General features: G+C 41.0%; 1 protein-coding gene across 2 annotated transcripts in view; it reads left to right on the top strand.

Moving 5' to 3' along the window:
- LOC113830398 (apoptosis-inducing factor 3) overlaps positions 1-22,532 on the top strand; it is a 77,882-nt gene that overhangs the window by 45,355 nt on the left and 9,995 nt on the right. Inside the window, exons 1-6 of one of the 2 annotated variants that reach the window (XM_027383615.2) lie at positions 18,115-18,392; positions 19,416-19,500; positions 19,846-20,018; positions 20,222-20,395; positions 20,533-20,699; positions 22,325-22,449. In XM_027383615.2, coding sequence (XP_027239416.2) covers positions 18,197-18,392; positions 19,416-19,500; positions 19,846-20,018; positions 20,222-20,395; positions 20,533-20,699; positions 22,325-22,449 — 920 coding nt within the window. In that variant the 5' untranslated portion in view covers positions 18,115-18,196. Of the gene's footprint in view, positions 1-18,114; positions 18,393-19,415; positions 19,501-19,845; positions 20,019-20,221; positions 20,396-20,532; positions 20,700-22,324; positions 22,450-22,532 lie in introns of those variants that run through there. The other variant, XM_070129719.1, reaches the window with a different exon arrangement.

Below are 22,532 nucleotides of genomic sequence, written 5' to 3'. Positions count from 1 at the left end.
AGCATCAAATTAAACCCTGCTGCAATCTCCCAATCGCCGAGTGGGCGATGTTGTCCTTATTACCGAGTCCCACTTACCAAGAAACCGGTGGCGTCTTGATAGAGTCATCCAGGTATTCCCTGGTGCTGATGACCTCATCAGAAAGGTCCGGTTACATACTACCTCTGGGGATTTAACCCGCCCCATAGTCAAGGTCTGCCTTCTGGAAAAGGACATCGATTCTGCACGGGATCTAGTTTCTCACTGATGCATGGTACCTACCTTATCTTGTTTGTTTGGGATATTCCGTACCCAATCAATGGGGGGAGTGTAGCCGCTGTCATTTACCAGTGGTATGGCATAGCTGTTGACACCAACAACACGCGTATATTACCTTCTCTAGAACGCCAGCATCATACATATATCATCCTCTCACCCTTCCCTGAGTGCCATCTCCTTGTGTACATCACCCACCCAGGTCACTGGGGTTAATTAAAAGAGTTGGGTCGGGTAACGCAGTAGGCCTGTTCATGTGTTGACATACATAGAACTCGTCTTGTGCCTTGTGCTGACACACACATAGCAAGAAGGAAATATGCCCCACAGAAGGAGGTCATCGCCAGTCTATGGATCAGTCCCATAGTTAATACCGACGAGACGACACGTGTTAAAGGACTGACCCCCCTCCTCCTCCTCCCTTCCTCCTTCTTCTCCCCCCCTCCCCCCTCCTCCTCCTCCTCCTCCTCCTCCTCCTCCCCCTCCCCCTCCCCCTCCCCCTCCTCCTCCTCCTCCCCCTCCTCCTCCTCCTCCTCCTAAGATCCAATTTGAGAACCTCTAGTAGAGGCCCTGACTGTTCCTGCTATGTGTATTTATTTGTATCCTCATGTATAGACGTAAGCATGTACTTAAGTGTTATATGCTTTAAGCATTAGGTGATAATTATGAGCTTAGTAAATAGTGAAATGTATTCCTCATAGATGTAGTGTCATAAGAGTTCAACCAAGGACTGTAAACTAGTTAAAACAGTGACTATGATTGTTATTGTATTGATTACAGGTTTGACCGCCTTCCAATAAATAGTGAAGCAAGTGCAACGCAGTGGTATCAGTCACCTGTATTACCATAGTTAGCCCAAGCGCATGAAATGGAAAGGGTGACGAATGAATACTAGGAGCTCAAGAGTATGAGCCAGTGAGCGAACGTGTGGAAGAGTGATTTAGAGTATGTCAGACTACCCAGTGTCCATAGGAGGATCCCTGCAGACTTCTCCTCTCAGCCAGCCTGAGAACAACTGCCAGTGACTGGTGCACTGTGAGACATACACATAGATCACCCTGCTATTTGTTTGTTTTCCCCCATTGTTGCATAAATAGTAATACCCTCGCATGATAACTACTTTTCTTGTTTTAGTGTTTTCTTGTCTTTGTTGGCCGTTTGGGCCATAGCAGGTCACAACCTCTGAACTCCATGGGCGGATAGAGCTTCCTTGTAGATTCTGAAAGGTCTGAAAGGCTGCATTACATGACACCCTTAGATATGATGTACCAGATGGGTTAAGCTGATGAAGGTGACGGCTTCACATTAGTGAAGTCGAAAACGAAAAAGAAAAAAGGCCACCAACGCCGGTAAACGCCACTGGCAACAAGGAAACGTCGTGTCTTCAGGAAAAATAAAATGGCTACAAGACCTTGGCAACCCCTCTCCAGACCTGCGGGATACCCCCATTGACCTTGTGCGAGGGGACACCTCCTCACCATATAATATGTCGCTCGTTCCCAGCAGAATTATGTTGACAAACTTATTGGAGGACTCATTGGAGGTATTACCTTCAAATTGTGTGATAAAAAAGAAACCAGAAAAATATGACAAATACTTCGTCACACACTATAACAAGGACCTCGACCTTGAAAACGCGTACGCACTCGATGGAATTCACAAAGCCATTAGAGTGTACAAGGATAAGCAACCACTCAACCGAATTCGCATCATATGGAAAGGAGAGCAACCACCTCCCAGTACATACAAATTTTTCGGAAAGTACATGCCTACTAGCCACGTGCGGCCGTGGAGGGCATCCCCTGTGATTTGCTACAACTGCATGGGAAGTGGCCATGTAGCAAAATACTGCAAGGGCAAGGCACGCTGTGCAGCATGCGGTGAGCAACATACTGCCAAGGAGTGTCCTCGCAGTGCTGCAGGACGAGAGAATACTGCAGATGCACCGATCTTTATCCCATCCTGCTTCAGGTGTGGGAAGACAGGTGTGACTGCCTGGCACTGTGGATGCACAACCCTCCCTACCCTGGCCCCTCCCCCCTCAACCCCTGGCTCCAGCACCGACCGCGAGTGACCAGCGCGACCCTCCTAACCCAACCCGCGGCCAACTTGCCAGGAGAGTGGCCGACCATAGCCTGTGTGACATCCTCAGCCACAGAGATTTCCCGCGGCTGCCTGCGATTGGGGGTGCAGAGGTCGCCGAACTACGCGACACGGTTGCGCAGTTGGAGAAGGTGAAGAAGATGATGCAAATCCTCACAGGATTAATTAGTTAAAAAATCACTTGTATCCCTGGGAACGATATGCTGAAGGGCTGACACTAGTTCTGTGTCTAAACTTTGTTTAGAGTTTCCGGATTCCTTACTGTTTCAAGAGTCACTACCTCAGTCTTCACACGGGGTCGGACGCTCTTCTCTTCCTTCACCGGGATTTCTTCACTCTTCGACTCATAACGTAATAATTTTTCCTCAAGTTCCCGAATTCTTTTCTGCATAGCCCACACATCGAAATCATGGTCCTCCTCCGCTACTGGTACAATGTCATTTTCATCAGTACCCTGGCACAGAGCTGAAGCTTGGTTACTGTCACAAGACATCTCGAAAACACAAACGGCCAACAAAGACAAGAAAATACTAAAACAAGAAAAGTAGTTATCATGCATATAACACTTAAGTACATATTTATGTCTATACATGAGGGTACAAGTATATAGGCATAGCGGGAACAGTCAGGGCCTCTACTACAGGTTCTCAAATTGGCTCCTAGGTCAGCCCCTTCTGTGGGACATATTTCCTTCTTGCTATGTTTGCGTCAGCACAAGGCACAAGGGACAAAGCAAGTTATGTGTATGTCAACACCTATGAACAGGCCTACTGCGTTACCCGACTTCAACCCTTTTAACCACAGTGACCTAGGTGGGTGATGTACGCGAGTTGGCACTCCGGGAAGGGTGAGAGGATGATATACGTATGGTGCTGAGGTTCTGGAGAGAGTGATATACGCGTGTTGTTGGTGTCAAAAGCTACACCATACCTCTGGTAAAGGACAGCGGCTACATGTACCCTCTTTTCAACAGTCGTGTACTCATGCGAGTAATTCCCGTAGACTTTTAAAGTGCCGTTTCATACCGCGGGTACTTTCCACCGTAATCACTACTGCACCATAACACTGAATTGGTGTAGAGTGACGTTACAAGATTCTCACACTGTGGGTATTCAATACCGTAATCATAGTCATCACTACACCGTTACACTAAATCGTTTGGCATCCCCGTTGACACTCCCTACTATTTCACACGTAAACATTAGTTGGGACGTGATCCCTCATATCAAAAGCTCTTGCCTGCTCCTTATGTACGGTGGTTGTAAGGGCGGGTCCTATGTCGCAATTCTACACATAGACACGTTTGAGGGGTTAACCTCTTGCGGTTTATATGGGCCATGTGATGACCTGGTGGCACCAGTCGAGGTCTTTCATACCGTCGCGGCCGAGGCCTCCCTCACCATCGTGACGCGGAGGATAAATGTTTTCTACGTGTTCTCTTAGATCACAAAACACTTGCCGCTAATACACGAACTATACGATATTCTAGCGGCAACGAGCATGATGTTGGCTCTCTGGAAAGAGTGAGAGGATGATATACACAGGATACTGGCGTTCTGGAAGGGATATTATATGCATGGTGTTGATGTCAACTGCTACGCCATGCGGCTGATAATAACAGCGGCTACATGTACCATCAGCACACCATTTGCATCGGTTGTTGTGGAATAATCTGTAATGTTTACATAGTTATACTTAAAGATAAACCTGCATGCATTTTGTTTATATACCTTAGGATTATGTCCATAACACATGTCTTGTATTCTAGTGATTAATATATTGTGTTAATAGTTTGCAATAGTAATCACGATTTAGGAATCATAGGATCTCTGTTTATTATTTATTAAACATTAGGATTTATAATTTAATAAACATTATTTTTAATACTACTACCATTTGTAAGGATAATGTTTTCATCACTAACATTCTGCCGCTCTGAGACAGATGGAATCAAAATCAGAAATGGTCATTGACTGCGTTCAACAATCGGTGAGTATATATTTGTGGAGTTTTAGAATTTGTCAGTATAGTACCATCAAAAATCTACCAATGTGGCCGCCAGAGTACACCCTTGATTGCTTATGGGTGTGGATGACTGATACCCCCACATAGCACTCGCTAAGGTTTATTCAGTAGCGATCAAACCTGTAATTCGATACATTTACGTTACATATATTGATTTATTTTACATTTTCGACATTGCCGCCACGCGGATGAATGTCTCTTATGTGAATTCTTTGATCGGATACACTAGCCGCTAATACATGAACTATATTATTCTAGCGGCTACAACACCCATACCGTATGTACGTTAGACTTCAATGTATATATCATAAGACTCGGCATACTCATCCTAAGGGCATATACGAACCAACGCATTCAGCTACTCACAACCAAGTCTCCAGTCAGACTCACTCCCTGCAAGAATGAGGTTGCTGTTGCACTATCACTCCCTTGCAGTTTGCGTTCTTGTGTCAAAGCCGGGAGATTTTTACGGATTTTCATTTGCTTACAGAAACTGTGCAAGAAACAGGCCTGTGCGGGCAGTTACGGTGCCAGGCCGTGACACGTTGCTCCCCGCATCTTATGCACCTCCTCACGATGGTGACGGCGTCTTCGGTGTCATTGTCCTTTCCTCTATTTCTTGCAGGGCAGTCCTATGTCTGGTGAGCTTCTGCACAGACAGCACAAGCTAATTCCTTCCTGCAGTGTTTGGCTACATGGCCGTAATCCTGGCACTTGTAGCAGGCCACCACCTCAGAGCTCCATGGGCGTATAGATCTCGGCTCTATGTACTTGCCATAGAAGTGATGTTCAGTGGGTGGCGGGCGTTCTTCGCTCCACACAATTATGATTCTATTTAATGGCTGCCCTTCTTTATAGATTCTCCGGGCTTTGAAAACACCCGGAAGGTGCATTAGGTCATCTGCAGGGGCCTCCTTTGTAAACCTGGTAACCAGGTATTCCTCGTATCTCTTGGGTCTGGGCTGATACTCGTCTTTCTCTTCAAGCGAAATCCCTGCGACAGCACCATTGATCATTTGGTCTATGTAGTGTCGTTGGTCCCGTCGGACGTAGACATAGCGCGAGGATTGCCATTTCCCCTGCACCATGTCTAGTGGTCCATGCTCTTGGAGGGAAGGGAGTCGGCTGACTTCCTTCATCCACCTTATTTTATCGACCGTGGACGTTTCCTCGGGGAAGGCCAGGCGGATGTACTTCTGTCTTGGGGCGATGGGTTCTCGGTGATTGTTCCTGGGTCGTTCATCAGTCGCGTTGCCGGATTCACGTGGTGTCTTTTTATTTCTTTTCGTAATGACGACTTGATAGCCCTCGTCGTCAACGTCAGGGTTTGCAGGTGATTTCTCGTTGTTCATTTCAGGAGAATCAATCTCTTCCACAGGGTGGGGGGTTGTGGGGGTGGGTGGCACCGCGGTGGCCCCAAGGCCGTCACCTCCCCCCTCCATGGTGGGGGCCACGGGCGGGTGACAGACCGCCGCTGAGGTGGTTTACTCTCGCGGTCGGGCGAGGGGAGGGTGCGAGCGCAGGCCAAGTGCTGCCACACATACACTCCCCAGGCCTCGCCAACGGTCTCTCGTAGAGCACCTCGTTACTCAGGCACTGGACTCAGCATTCGTAATTTTCATATAACACTGATTTTCCACATGCCTTGGCTTTTATGTCCGACACAATTTGGTGATGGTACCACCCACACACACCAGTCACACCCTGGGTATAGGTTTTTTTTAGTTTAGTCCTTTATTTACCACCCTGGCTAACTGCACAGGCGTGGGCAAGCTGTAGTACATTTGATACATGGTCAAAGCATTATATAATAGTATTACAGAATAAATCTATATCATAAAATTATTACGGTCTAAAATATATCATTTAAAGGAAAAGAACGATCAGTAATTTATCTACTCATCTGTCAAGCCGGCATACGGCTTGGGCGTGGAAAGGCAATGTAACATTTGATATGTGGTCATGTGATACTACATTCCAAATTTAGGATATAACATAAATATATCTTCCAAGACATCAGATGATATGAAGTAGTTACATAGTTCTCCATACCTCATGCTAGGTGGTCTGAAAGGCTGTATTACATGGCACTCTGAGATATAATGTACAAGTGTTCGCTTATATTCTTCATTGCATAATTTACACTTCGTTTCTTCAATATTACAGGCTGTACTGACCTGCCAGTACAATCTATATCCCAGCCTGATTCTTGCGGTCACAATATCACACTGTCTTGTTCTTGTTTTGTATAAACCATAGATGAAAACATCTTGCATAAACCTGTCATAGTGCTTTATGCTACAGCTTTCAGGCCGTTGAGAATTAATCAAGTCAGACAAGTCCTCTTTGAAGGAAGTTTTAATTATGTGTGAAATCCTAGCAAGAGGTACTCCAAGATCTATATCAACACTTTGCTTGTCACATGCTGATTTTGCTAGGCGGTCAGCATGATCATGCCTGGGGATTCCAACATGCGATGGTATCCACACAAAACGTATATCATGGCCTCGTTCTTTTGCACGATACACATTTATCCTTATGTCATTTGCAATATTTCCTGCACCTTTGTCTAGTGTGTTCAATGCCTGGAGAGCACTCTGTGAATCGCAGAAAATGACTCCTGAGCCTTGACTTAATAGAAATTCGGTGGCTATGAGCATTCCTGCCAACTCAGTTTGCGTAGTGCTAGCCCAGTCATGAACCCGCCTACAATCCTGGTGCTGCAAAATATTGTTTTGATATACGACAAAAGCGCATCCTGCTCTACTCCAAGACTGCAAGGATCCATCAGTGTAGCATTCATACGCATTGGGCATAGTTTCAAGGTGCTCATTGATAATTGCTAAAGCATACTGCTTAAGTACAGCAGGGAGGACACTGTCTTTTTTTGGGGCAGTCGTATAAAATACACTTAGGTCCGACATTTTCCACGGTGGAGCAGAACGTCCATGTAGGGTCTTAGTTATGGATATGTTCAGCTGAGACAAGTGCTTACATGTTACTTGTTGCCATGGATTTGAATTTGAATCGATGTTGCCATTCAAAGTTAGCTCCACTATTCTATGTTTTAGTTGTCTTTGGAACTCTGTACAATAGAGGGGTTCTCTTATTGCTTTGACGCTAAATGTGGTGTTTATGTATAATATTCTTTCATAGACAGACGGCAAATTAAGTTCTGATCTCATATTCACAATCCTCGTTGTCTTAGGGGCGCCGAGAATAAGCCTCATGGCCTCATTTTGTACAATTTCTAAACTAGCCAACTCTGATTCCTTGTATAATACTAGGTGCAATGCATGATAATCTATGACCGACCGTATGTATGACAGGTAAAAGAGTCTAGCAATATTGACATTAATACCATGGTCTTTGCCGACAAGTGTCCTAAGTGGCTTCAGACGTTCCCTCAGCCTTTTCTTCAGGTTTTGTATGAACTCTGCATCATTAACAGCCACCCCGAGATATTTGTATTGGTGACAGAGATCTAGCTCAACGTCATTGATGTGAAACCTTGGCAGAGGGATTGTTTTAGGGTTAAGTGCCTTGGTTTTTTCAGTCGATATTATCAAGCCACACTCTGTAGCCCTTGCTGAAAGCACATCAAGGATCTGTTGCATTCTCTCCTCGGATGAGGATTTAATGCAAATATCATCGGCATAGCAAATAATGGAGTCACTGCCCTCAAGTGGTATATCGCCTAGTAATCTATGCATTAGGATGTTAAATAGCATGGGACTAAGTACGCCTCCCTGAGGTGTGCCGAGTTCAAACACTTTTGCATGAGTACTCTTAACACCCCTGAAGAAAACCTGAGCCGATCGATTGGATAGATACATTTGAATCCATGTTAACAGTTTTCCCTGAATACCAAAGCTAGCTAGTTGCTCAAGGATCATTTCTCTGTTTGCAATATCAAAGGCAGATTGAAGATCAAGAAATACGGTTTGCATGCCTGGTATTGAGTTTGTTAAGTATTCTGCAAAACAATGCTGACTGCTACGTCCTGGGAGAAATCCATACAGTCTAGGGGATAACTTAGCATGTATACGGTACATGAGTCTGTTCAGAATTATTCTCTCAAGTACTTTGCACAGACAGGAGGTCAAGGAAATTGGTCTGTATTTGTCAGTGTTGGATTTGGGTATAGGGATGATTAAACTTTTAGTCCAGGAGCTTGGGAGGATTCCTTGTGATAGGCTGAGTCTATACAGGTGTAAGAGTGGGTTGCCTGGCACCTGCGCAATGAGGCGAAGAACACTGTAAGTAATGCCATCCTCGCCAGGGGCTGTTGCTTTGCCTTTCACAAGGGCATTTCTCAGTTCCCACTCGGTTATTTCGGCAAAGTCGGATGGGTCAATAGCAGCACAGGCTACTGCTATATTGAATTTCCTATCTATTTTTGACTTGTCGAGATGGTCTTTTATCCCTTGTGGAAGTGAGCTCAGCTGAGAGTTTTCAGCCCACTGCTTCAGTAGCATATTAGCCTGTTCTTGTGGGCTGTGAAACTGCGGTGTTGTGGGAGCTTTACCTGTCAGCCTATTAATCTTTCTCCATACATCAGCCATGGAAGTTTGACTATTGATGCTTTGCAAAAATTGTTCCCAATGTTTACTACGAATCTCAGTTTTTAGTTCTCTGAATTCTTTATTGGCTTTAAGAAACTGAATAAGATTGGACTAAAAGTTTAATCATCCCTATACCCAAATCCAACACTGACAAATACAGACCAATTTCCTTGACCTCCTGTCTGTGCAAAGTACTTGAGAGAATAATTCTGAACAGACTCATGTACCGTATACATGCTAAGTTATCCCCCAGACCGTATGGATTTCTCCCAGGACGTAGCAGTCAGCATTGTTTTGCAGAATACTTAACAAACTCAATACCAGGCATGCAAACCGTATTTCTTGATCTTCAATCTGCCTTTGATATTGCAAACAGAGAAATGATTCTTGAGCAACTAGCTAGCTTTGGTATTCAGGGAAAACTGTTAACATGGATTCAAATGTATCTATCCAATCGATCGGCTCAGGTTTTCTTCAGGGGTGTTAAGAGTACTCATGCAAAAGTGCATCGACTGAAAAAACCAAGGCACTTAACCCTAAAACAATCCCTCTGCCAAGGTTTCACATCAATGACGTTGAGCTAGATCTCTGTCACCAATACAAATATCTCGGGGTGGCTGTTAATGATGCAGAGTTCATACAAAATCTGAAGAAAAGGCTGTGGGAACGTCTGAAGCCACTTAGGACACTTGTCGGCAAAGACCATGGTATTAATGTCAATATTGCTAGACTCTTTTACCTGTCATACATACGGTCGGTCATAGATTATCATGCATTGCACCTAGTATTATACAAGGAATCAGAGTTGGCTAGTTTAGAAATTGTACAAAATGAGGCCATGAGGCTTATTCTCGGCGCCCCTAAGACAACGAGGATTGTGAATATGAGATCAGAACTTAATTTGCCGTCTGTCTATGAAAGAATATTATACATAAACACCACATTTAGTGTCAAAGCAATAAGAGAACCCCTCTATTGTACAGAGTTCCAAAGACAACTAAAACATAGAATAGTGGAGCTAACTTTGAATGGCAACATCGATTCAAATTCAAATCCATGGCAACAAGTAACATGTAAGCACTTGTCTCAGCTGAACATATCCATAACTAAGACCCTACATGGACGTTCTGCTCCACCGTGGAAAATGTCGGACCTAAGTGTATTTTATACGACTGCCCCAAAAAAAGACAGTGTCCTCCCTGCTGTACTTAAGCAGTATGCTTTAGCAATTATTAATGAGCACCTTGAAACTATGCCCAATGCGTATGAATGCTACACTGATGGATCCTTGCAGTCTGGGAGTAGAGCAGGATGCGCTTTTGTCGTATATAAAAACAATATTTTGCAGCACCAGGATTGTAGGCGGGTTCATGACTGGGCTAGCACTACGCAAACTGAGTTGGCAGGAATGCTCATAGCCACCGAATTTCTATTAAATCAAGGCTCAGGGGTAATTTTCTGCGATTCACAGAGTGCTCTCCAGGCTTTGAACACACTAGACAAAGGTGCAGGAAATATTGCAAATGACATAAGGATAAATGTGTATCGTGCAAAAGAACGAGGCCATGATATACGTTTTGTGTGGATACCATCGCATGTTGGAATCCCCAGGCATGATCATGCTGACCGCCTAGCAAAATCAGCATGTGACAAGCAAAGTGTGGATATAGATCTTGGAGTACCTCTTGCTAGGATTTCACACATAATTAAAACTTCCTTCAAAGAGGACTTGTCTGACTTGATTAATTCTCAACGGCCTGAAAGCTGTAGCATAAAGCACTATGACAGGTTTATGCAAGATGTTTTCATCTATGGTTTATACAAAACAAGAACAAGACAGTGTGATATTCATCATAACTAATCAAGGGTTACGTTTTACCAATTAAATGCATTAATGATAGCATAATTAGAGTGTCACTGCTTCTGGCCGATGACATAAATAATGATAATGATACCAATGGTGATAATAGTGATAGGAATAATGATAATGATAACAATGACACTCAGATAACTCAAATACAATCTTTCAAGTAACGAAATTAATACGTCTATTTCTTAATGAGAATATTGATTATACAACCTTAATATAATACAGTGCAATTGAAATATAATAGTGTCCTTAAAACAAAGAGAATGTAGGGTGAATACACCAAAGAAAACTAGTAACAGTAGGCCAAACTATTATATTCTATACTGATTCGTCAGTTTCCTAATATTATAAGGAGGAGAGAGATACCTTGTTAGAACTGGATGCATTGCACAATGAAGTACTAGAAATGAATGTGAATCTAAACAAAGTGTATACTACTATGGCAGAATTAAGAGATGAAAAATCTGTGGCCAAAGAACGAAAGGAAACGGGAAAGTATCAACATTTGTTACCAGAAATGGCTACCTTCAGGAGAGGCTCTCTGATAGACTCTAATCTATTTATCTCTTCTGCCCCTGTCAGACCTGAGCGAGCAGTTTCTTGGAATACATTTGCTCAGTCCTCTCAAAGCATTCCATTGGTTGCACATTCCAGTACTTTAAAAAGCAGGGATATTGATAAATGGATTTGAGTTTTTCAGAGAGCCTCTCCTGAAGGTAGCCATTTCTGGTAACAAATGTTGATACTTTCCCGTTTCCTTATCTCGTTCTTTGGCCACAGATATTTCATCTCTTAATTCTGCCATAGTAGTATACACTTTGTCTAGATCCACATTCATTTCTAGTACTTCATTGTGCAATGCATCGAGTTCTAAAAGGGCATATCCCTCAGCTTCGTCCTTATCTACCCCTTTTACATCAGCATGCAGATTATCAGAGCTCATTTTTTGTAAATAAAGGTCAACTTCAAGAAAATATATAACAATGCTATCAAATAGTTCTCCTCTCAGTACAGTAGCCTGAAATTAATCTGCCACAATAGCTGCCACCAATACGTAGAGCCCACTTTGCTTCTCTCGATGACTGTCAATATTTTCCCCAATTCTTTGGAATACTCTGACGTCATCAAGAAAGGGTATTACGTTATCATCAAAAATACAAAGGTTACTATGACCTAATTTCAACCTTAGAGGTACTTGAGAGAAGGGTGATATCAAACAAATAAATGTGTTTAAAATACTGCTTGATATATTGTCATAAATCATTACAATGTCAGTTATTCCCATTCATCTATGATATCATTTCAACTCGTCAACTGGGAGTACTCCAACCTTATACCATTCTTCATTTGTCCTTTCTTCTCTCTTCTCTCTTGCGGTTGATATAGACCATGGCTTCCTCGGTCGCGATATTACGTAATGTGTGGTGTAGGGAGTGTGTGATACACTAGCTGCTAATATACGAAATGTACGATGCGTTAGCGGCTACATAAAGTGTATAAAAATGATGATAATAATGATAATAGTAATAATAAAAATAATAGTAATAGTAATTATGATAATGATAAAAGTAAGGATAATAATAATAATAATGATAATGATAATAATAATAGTAATAGGTAACAGTAATAATAATAATAACAATAGCAATAATGATAGTAATAGTAATAATAACAGTAATAGTAATAATAATAACAATAATTATAATAATATTAACAGTAATAGTAATAATAATAACAATAATTATAATAATAACAGTAATAGTAAAAATAACAATGATAATAGTAATGGTAATATTGTTAGTGACAATGCCAATAATGATAATAATATTAAGAAATACCATGCCTAATTAGTGACAGTTGTGTAAGGTAAAATAATAAGTTCAAAACAAAATATTAACCAGATTTCTATAAGTGTTCAGTATCAAAGAAAGAAGTTGCTGCATTTCGGTTGCGGAATAGCAGGTTCGGTTTGATGTTATTGATTCTGTTCGACTCTCGATTCATGAATAAGTTACCAAGCCATTTATGTGAAAGCAAGCACAAGCAGACGGAAAAGAACTACATGCAGATATCATCCTTGCATGATGGATCAGTTCCTCCGTTTTCTTTAGTTTATTGAACATGTAACAAAGATGCGTATAGAGTTCAGTAGCTTAGATGACAAAGCATGACAAGTACATGTCATGAACCATTCGTGTGTGTTACTTCCGCCTGTGGAACAGCGTTCGTGTTATTCCACACACCTGTATATGTGCACACACACACACACACACACACACACACACACACACACACACACACACACACACACACACACACACACACACACACACACATATATATATGTGTGTGTGTACTCATGCATGTCTAAAATTATATACAGGCACTAATGCATGTATGCGGGCATGTGTATACTGGTATATGTGTGTACATATGCAGAGTTTAGTTTGTGTATGTGTAGTTTATATGTATGTGTATAGTTATGTGTAAGAGTACAAGATGTATGTGTATGCTCCCGTGTTTGTACGTGAGGGTATACATGGATATATATATATATATATATATATATATATATATATATATATATATATATATATATATATATATATATATATATATATATATATATATATATATATATATATATATATATATATATATATATATATTTATATATATATATGAAGATATGTATATTTGTGCGTATATGTGTATGTAGTCATGTATGTGTGTGTATATGCGTATTTATTCATGTTTGTGTGTATACGTGTATGTATATATGCACATATGTGAATGTATCATTATCAGCAGCCCGAATTAATCCACTGCAGAACGTAGGCCTCTTCCAATCTTTTCCAACCTTTTCTGTCTGGCTTTTTTTGTTTCCAGTCTTGGCCCTCAAATTTTGTTATTTCGTCACGCCATCTTGTCATTGGTCTGGCCCTTGGCCTCTTTATGTTATCTATAGTCCAGTCTGTTACTTTCTTTGTCCATCTGTCGTCCTGTCTCCGACATATATGCCTTGCCCATTGCCATTTCTTCTACTCCCGAGTATATCTTCCACCTTCGTCTGTTCTCTGATCCACGTCGCCCTCATCCGATCTCTTAGGCTAATTCCCAGCATCGACCTTTCCATCCCTCTCTGGGCACTCATTAGTTTCCTCTCCAGTAATTTGGTTGTAGTCCATGTTTCTGATCCATAGGTCATAACTGGGAGGACGCACTGGTTAAAGACTTTTCTTTTTAAACACAATGGCAAGGAACCTCTTAGTGTGCTACTGTGTCTGCCGAAGGCGCTGTAGCCTTGAGTGATGCGTCGCTTTATTTCCTCTTCGTTAGATGTGTTTGTCTGTACGAGTTGCCCTACATATATATACTTGTCTACTACATCTAGCGCTTCGCTTTGTACATGTATCTGTTCGAACGGAACTCTACTGTTGAACATAACCTTAGTCTTTTTCTTGTTCATCCTAAATCCGACTTTCAGACTTTCTCTATTTAGATCGTCTATTGATTGCTGCATTTCATTTGCTGATTCACTGAAAAGAACAATATCGTCTGCAAATCTTAGGTTGTTTAGGTATTCGTCTCCTATTCTAATACCCTTTCCGTTCTATTCAAGGCTACAGGGGTTTCCTATATTCGTTTCTTTTTTTCTCTTATTTGCGTGAGCGCGTGGATGTGGTCTGCTGCAAGATCTATATAAGTACTTATATAGACCTTGGTCTGCTGTTGAGAATCCACTGCGGAAGGCTGCCTGTACGTAAGCATATGTGTGGCTATATGTGTATGTATGTGTATGTATGTATATGCTGTGTGTGTGTGTGTGTGTGAGTAGTCATGTGTACATGTACAAGATATCTATAAATGTGTGTTCATATATATGGAGGTACATATGATGTGCGCATATATCTGTGTATGTGTATGCATGTGCATGTGCGTAGTTGTGTAGAATGTAGGAGTATGCATGCATATCCATATGCATAGGAACATGTGTAAAGGTTCCTTGCATGTGCATGTGCACGAAAATGAACATGCGTAGTACTTAGGGCATGTGCGGGTGAACAACTATGCCTGCGCATAAATTAAAGTAATGTATAAAATATAATTACACACATATTCACTTCGGCTATTCAAGTCCATGCTCACGGAAGTATACCCTGGTGTAGTGAGCAAGCCCATGCGTTGCTGCTCTGAAGTCCACACTAGGGAAGGCCAACCCTACTGAAGGAACTTATCAGTGGCTTCCCGGCTAAACTACTCCCCCTCCCACCAAGATGCACCTAAGCCAGTAGCAACGGCCCTCATTCCCCAGAGGCGAAGAAGCCCTTGGTTGCGGTGTCGATCAGGATCGCTCCGGACCAGAGGGGGCTGATGAACCTTTGCACAAGCAATATAAGGACCATGAGAACCCGATTCCGACTTGCTAGCAGTACTTGAGGAACTCTAATTTAATGGGATGTTAGAAGTTAGAAGACTAGGCGAAGATATTAAATGATGGACACGTGTTCTATTGCAGAGGTAAACCCTAAGGCAACAAGCAGGAATTAGGGGTAGTTTTTTTTTTTTTTTAGTTCACAAACGCTTAGAAAAGAACATCGTGGAATTCTATAGTGTAAGCGAAAGAGTGGCTTCAGTAACAATAAAACCAAACAATAGGTGCAACTTAAAGATTGTTCAAGCCAAAGTGATGAAGAAATAGAGAGCTTCTATGAAGATGGTCATTTAGCCACCGAGATTAAAAACCAATTTCACAATAATTATGGATTACGTTGCCAAAATAGGTAAAAAGACCGGAGAAACCGTAATAGAGAATTACGGAATAGGCACTAGGAATGAGAGGAGACAAATGCTAGTCGATTTTGCGGAGACTCGATCGCTCAATATCATGAATAAATTCTTCGAAAAAGACTAGAACGGAAGTGGACATGGGAGTCGCCATCTGGTGTCAAAAACGAAGTCGACTCTTTAATTTCAAATAGACGCGATATAGTAAAGAATGTGGAAGTTATCAATAATGTTGGCCAGAGGTGAAATTAAATCAAACCTTTGAAGTGAAAGGAGCAAACTCATACGAAAACCGCAACCAAATTGAGCTAACTTGAAGACCCGAGCGACAGAATTTAACCTAATATCCAAAACAGATGTTCACTTCCCAACGACGGAGATCTCAACATTGAGCAATTAACAAACAGTTCAATGACATAATAAAGGAACCTGCACTTGGCGTAGAAACTGAATAGCTTGTGCAAAAACGTAGGGTCATGAAAGTATTAATAAACGGACAAAATAGAATAAGCTGAACTAACAAAGACTATAAATAAAAAGAAGAGGGAAGATAACGGAAGTCCAGTACTCAAATAATAAATGAAAGATGGGTATCAAAATAGGAGACGAATACCTAGACAATCTAAGATTTGCAGACGATATTGCTCTTTTCAGTGAATCAGCAAATGAAATGCAGCAATCAATAGACGGTCTGAATAGAGAATAAAGTCTGAAAGTCGGATTTAGGATGAACAAGAAAAAGACTAAGGTTATGTTCAACAGTAGAGTTCCGTTCGAACAGATACATGTACAAAGCGAAGCGCTAGATGTAGTAGACAAGTATATATATGTAGGGCAACTCGTACAGACAAACACATCTAACGAAGAGGAAATAAAGCGACGCATCACTCAAGGCTACAGCGCCTTCGGCAGACACAGTAGCACACTAAGAGGTTCCTTGCCATTGTGTTTAAAAAGAAAAGTCTTTAACCAGTGCGTCCTCCCAGTTATGACCTATGGATCAGAAACATGGACTACAACCAAATTACTGGAGAGGAAACTAATGAGTGCCCAGAGAGGGATGGAAAGGTCGATGCTGGGAATTGGCCTAAGAGATCGGATGAGGGCGACGTGGATCAGAGAACAGACGAAGGTGGAAGATATACTCGGGAGCATTAAAAAGAAGAAATGGCAATGGGCAAGGCATATATGTCGGAGACAGGACGACAGATGGACAAAGAAAGTAACAGACTGGACTATAGATAACATAAAGAGGCCAAGGGCCAGACCAATGACAAGATGGCGTGACGAAATAACGAAATTTGAGGGCCAAGACTGGAAACAAAAAAAGCCAGACAGAAAAGGTTGGAAAAGATTGGAAGAGGCCTACGTTCTGCAGTGGATTAATTCGGCTCGATGATAATATATATATTTGTGTGTGTATGTGCGTGCGTGTGTGTGTGTGTGTGTCCATGTGCGTGTGCGTGCGCGTGTGCGAGCGCGTGTGCGTGTGTGTGAGGGTTCGTGCGCGTGTGCATGAGCGCGCGCGCATGTGTTTTAGGGTGTGTATGTATTTTTAAACGAGTGTGAGTAATCTTTACTCCCACGGTTCTATCTATCCTTTTCTTTGTTGGCGATCACATTTTTACTATCCGGACAGGTTCCTGGAGCCCAGTACCGGTTATAGTCCGTTAACATAATGCACACACTCACGCATAAACACACACACACACACACACACACACACACACACACACACACACACACACACACACACACACACACACACACACACACACACACACACACACACACACACACACACACACACACACACACACACACACACACACACACACACACACACACACACACACACACACACACACACACACACACACACACACACACATACACACACACACATACCGCGCGATAGTTTACGTGCGTGTCGTGTGGATTGAGGATCGGCTGAATCACCTGTCAATAATATGAATACTTTATATTCCTTGCAACTTTCCACGTACTGCGTAATGATCCTGTACTGCATATTATAAAAGGAATTGTGCAGCTTAAAAAAGAATCTCACAAGAAGAAATAACAGCCAATTTCACTATCTTTCTCACCTCCTCCCTCTCTAGAAAAAAATAAAGATAAATGAAAATTTGCTGTGATACAATCCCTTGCTTCTCACACCCTCCCCCTCCAACAATCCCCTCTCCCATCTCTGTCTGTCTGCCTGTCTGTGTGTGTCTATCTGTTTTTCTGTCTCTGCCTTTCTCTCTGCCTCTGCCTTTCTCTCTGTGTCTGTCTCTGTCTTTCTCTCTGTGTCTGTCCGTCTGTCTGTCTGTCTGTCTGTCTCTGTCTGTCTCTGTCTCTGTCTCTGTCTCTGTCTCTGTCTCTGTCTCTGTCTCTGTCTCTGTCTCTGTCTCTGTCTCTCTCTCTCTCTCAACAACAACAACAACAAAAAAGAGAGAGAAAAAAAAGGAACGGCCAAGTGTCACAAACTCGACACCGGTCTCCACAAAGTGTCTCAACCCCCCGTCGGATCCGTCGGCACCGAGGAACCCCAACTAACCCAAGCAGAACAAAATCGAACTTTCACCTCATAATGACCACAGCATTCCTGACCCGCGCTAGCTTGACTGTTGCACTGGCAGCGGTTGTCAGACGCGGCTGCGGGGCGACATTCAGCCGCCACATATGTAAAAAAGGACACCATTTAGGACGGACAACCACTATAAGGACTATGGGGGTCGGGGCTTCGTGCAGGAGTGGCGGAGGCGACTCAGACGGAGGAGAGGCAGGTGGGTGGACGTCCCTCTCTCTTTTTTCACCTTTCTCTTGCCTTTTACTTTCTTTACGGGGATCTTTTTGTGTTCAAGTGTTCAGTGATGGTTATGACCATCGGTATTTGCGTCCTTATGGCGGTAGACTTGGTTGTTTTCGTAATTTTTGTGGTTTTTACCCGGTGTTATGTAGTGGGTGAGGAGGACGTCTTAGCTCATTAAATCTCCACGACCACATAGCAAGTCACGTCCATTTTTTTTATAATTTTTACCACGCCCACGCCTTCTGGTATGATTTTCTGCTTCAAACTAGATACAGTACAGAGCTCTTTACTCTAATGAGATTATGATAATCCTTAGCAGTTTCAAATCGTAATCACTCGGTGTAAAATAAACCATCAAATTTTAACCACCAGCAATTGTTGTTCATTCTATCACATATAATCTTTTTGAAGTTGTTTATTGTTGGTGACAGCATAGGTGTTATAATAGTTGTTATATAATGTTTTCATAAGTGAATGTTTTAATGGTAGATCATACTGACCCATTTATAGTAACACATTTTTATGCTTATGTTGGCTTAAACTTTAATTAACATATTAAAACAAGATCATTTGGGGAAAATCCCATTTCAAAAGTCACTGTTGGAGACTCAGTTTAGTGTACTTAGAATAAGATTGGAGGTAAATCAACTCCTTTTTTTTAGGAACCTTTATTTCCAGTTGCTAACTTTTTATGTAACATTTATCCAGATGAGTTTGTTTTGTGCCATGAGACTTTTTTCACTATTGTAGCTTTGATGGAAAATACAAATTCAGGAATTACAACATTGATAATTGGCAATTCTATGTTTGAAAATTAAATATTAGACATTTTAATGCTGTATATTTTACAAGGATATAGAATGGAATATAATTTTACAATGGAAATTTAGATGATTTTAAAGCCATTAACATTACAAAAATTGATAATATGCTTATGAAAAAAAAAGATGAAAATCAAAAAAGAAGTAACTCTCTTATAATCTATATCGCATTCCAGATAGCAACTTGAATTCACCAAGAGAAAGCTCAGGCAATATGATGGAAGCTGTTGTGTGCCGTGAGGATGAATTGCCGGAGGAAGGGTATGTAGCCTAGTATTAATCTCATTTTACCTTTCATGCAGTTGTTGGATTCCATGCAACAAGTGTTTATTTTAAGTTTTGCTAGCTACTTGAATTTTGTATGTATCTCATTAGTAACACAGTTTTTTTGCGCATATATGCCTATACATTTACATATACATATACACTTATATATATACATATACATATTCATATATACACATACATTTATATACATACATATATATACATATAAAGATATACATACATACATACATACATGCATATATACATGTTTTCTCTTTCTCAGTCGGAGTTGATTATGTAATAATGTATAAAAGTTGAAATTAGGTATTTGTATTCCAGAATGAAGTCCTTTGATGTAGAAGGTGGCCAGGTGCTGGTTGTTCGTCACAAGGGCAAACTGTCTGCGATAGGGAGTAAATGTTCCCATTATGGAGCACCTTTAGAGAAGGGGGCTTTGTGTGAGGGAAGAGTGAGGTGTCCGTGGCATGGTGCTTGCTTCAGCCTCGAAACTGGTAAATGGATTCATGATTTGTATGTTTTAGTTATGATTGCTATATACATCAAAATAAGTATCATTGAATTAACAAAAGGTGTGTAGTGATTTGGAAGGTATGATCATGGAACAAGTGTTTCAGAACACAGAAGAAAGTTTAGAAGTGATTTTAAGGTCTTTATTTATTTATCTTTATATATGTATAAATTCTTTAATTTCCAGGGGATATTGAAGATTTCCCAGGACTGGACAGCATTCCTAAATATGATGTTGAAGTTGTTGATGGGAGTGTGAAAGTGATGGCCAGTCAGGAACACTTTGGTGCAGCAAAGAGAGTGAAACCATTGGCCAAACGTGATGAAAACAACAATACATCCTTTGTAGTGATTGGTGGAGGTAAGAAGAAATCTCCATGCAAATGATTAGTGTCTTCAAAATCATATTTACAACATTAGTCTTTTTGTCTGCTTTATTGAATACATCCTCTCTGCTTCCTTGAAATACTTGTTGAAATCAATTGCTTGTTTTTTCAGGTGCTGCAGGTGCTACTTGTGTGGAACGATTACGGCAGGAAGGTTTTACAGGTCGCTTGGTGATGGTGACAAGGGAGAATCACTTACCCTATGACCGACCAAAACTCTCCAAGGCCATGCATCTCACACCAGATAATATTACATTACGTTCTAATCAGTTCTATGAGGTAAGGGCATTCCCTTGCTACTGGGGAGAAATAGTGCTTAGTGACTCCGTGAAATAATTGATTTATATATACATTTTTTTCCCGTGTTCATTTTTGAACAAACAAGTGGCCCTTCATGTCATAGGAATAAATGTTATAATTTGTTATTGGATAATCTTTACGGTATGGGTGCACTAAGTTAAAGGCAAATTGAAGATGATAATCTTGTAGAGGACAAAAAGTAATAGTGGTTGGTACACAAAATAATCTGCAGACATAAATAGTAATGCCACAAATAAAGGAAAAAAGTCGCAGAAAGTCCACTCACTCGACGCGAAAGATTAAGTTACTGTGTAGCTCACACACCATTTTCTGTCCTACTGCGCACCTATGTGACTACCTCACGACCAATCAGAATAGCAGAGATTTTTCATTGCTCATTAAAGTTCAAGTATAATATTCCATTTACTATATCATAAAAATGCACACGACTATCAACTTACTTTTCATATATTCATGTCTCAGCCATTTTTAGGTTAAAATGTGTATTTTGATCCTCAGTTTTGGCTAACTGATTAATATCCATAATTGCCAAACTACTCAAACAATATAATCGATACTTAACACATTTTGAGTATTCAAATAACACGCACATTTCAGGACTACACCGGTGACCTGTCTCATTCTTCTCAATGACGGACATATGTCATTTGTGTTACGGTGGTGTGCTTGACTTTTTTTTTTATTTTATGGAAAAACTGAAGAGGTCATAAAGTTTTAACAGATTCACGGAATCATCCTAAAGGAAAGAAAGTGTGAAAAGTGCAGTGCAATATTCTGAACTGTTTCGGCTCTATCTTGCAGTGCATTCCGAGGTGAAGAGAATGTTTTCCGGGGGGTGTTGGGGGCAGAGCCCCCATCAACCCTCCCCTTGGGCAGTGCCCGAAGGGTACATCCAGTCACGGCAACTTGGACTGTTGAGTAAATTTGTGTTGGTTACCGTGTGCACTTGCACTTTCTTATATTCAAATATGTCTGCATAATCAGACACTCGCATTTCGGAAAAGTCGTATTTCTTCGATTTTAGAAAATGTAAATTTTGACTTGCATTTCCAAAAAGTCGCATTTCTTTGACTTTTGTAAATAGGAAGTTTGGCTCGCATTTCAAAAAGTCACATTTCATTGTATCTATAATTAACTTCGTCATTTACCGACACTTGAAATCAAGCTGAGCCCACTCTTTATCCCCACCCCCAAAACCCCTGGTTCCCCATGTGTCTCCCAAGATTGTTGGGTAGAGTTGGGGATTTAGAGTCTGGTGTGTGCATCTGTACCGTAAAGAATTATTACCTTGTTATATTATAAGTGACAATGTAACTGATCTTGTTACAGTATGTACTAGGAGAACTATTTCATCTTTTTCTTCCAATTATTAAGTGCATCATTTCTTATATTGTGTGTAGATCTTAACAAGAAGAAAAGGAAAGAATGTGATAATTAGTAAGAAGGAGAAATGGTAGCATTTTATTCTCTTAGTCATGAGAGAAAAGGAATGTCACAAAATTAGATTTTAATGAATTTAGTTTACAGCTTTTCACAACTTTTGATTCTTTTACTTTTCTCATGAGTGTTTATTTTACCTACAGAGTGGTGACATAGAAATCAAGCTAGGTGTTACAGCAGAAGGTCTAGATGCAGAGAATAAAGTCGTCAAACTGAGTAATGGTGAAGAACTGACGTATGACAAAGTGTTCATTGCAACTGGTGGGAAGTAAGTGTTCCCTTTATAAATGTTTATATTTCTGTTGATTTTGTTTGCCATTCTTTTTTCTTTTCTGTGCCAAAACCCTAACA

Source organism: Penaeus vannamei, chromosome 14 (genome assembly GCF_042767895.1).
Source record: "Penaeus vannamei isolate JL-2024 chromosome 14, ASM4276789v1, whole genome shotgun sequence".
Lineage (NCBI taxonomy): Eukaryota > Metazoa > Arthropoda > Malacostraca > Decapoda > Penaeidae > Penaeus > Penaeus vannamei.
Note: the sequence above shows the minus strand (reverse complement) of the source record. Positions and strands in the feature narration are given on the sequence as shown.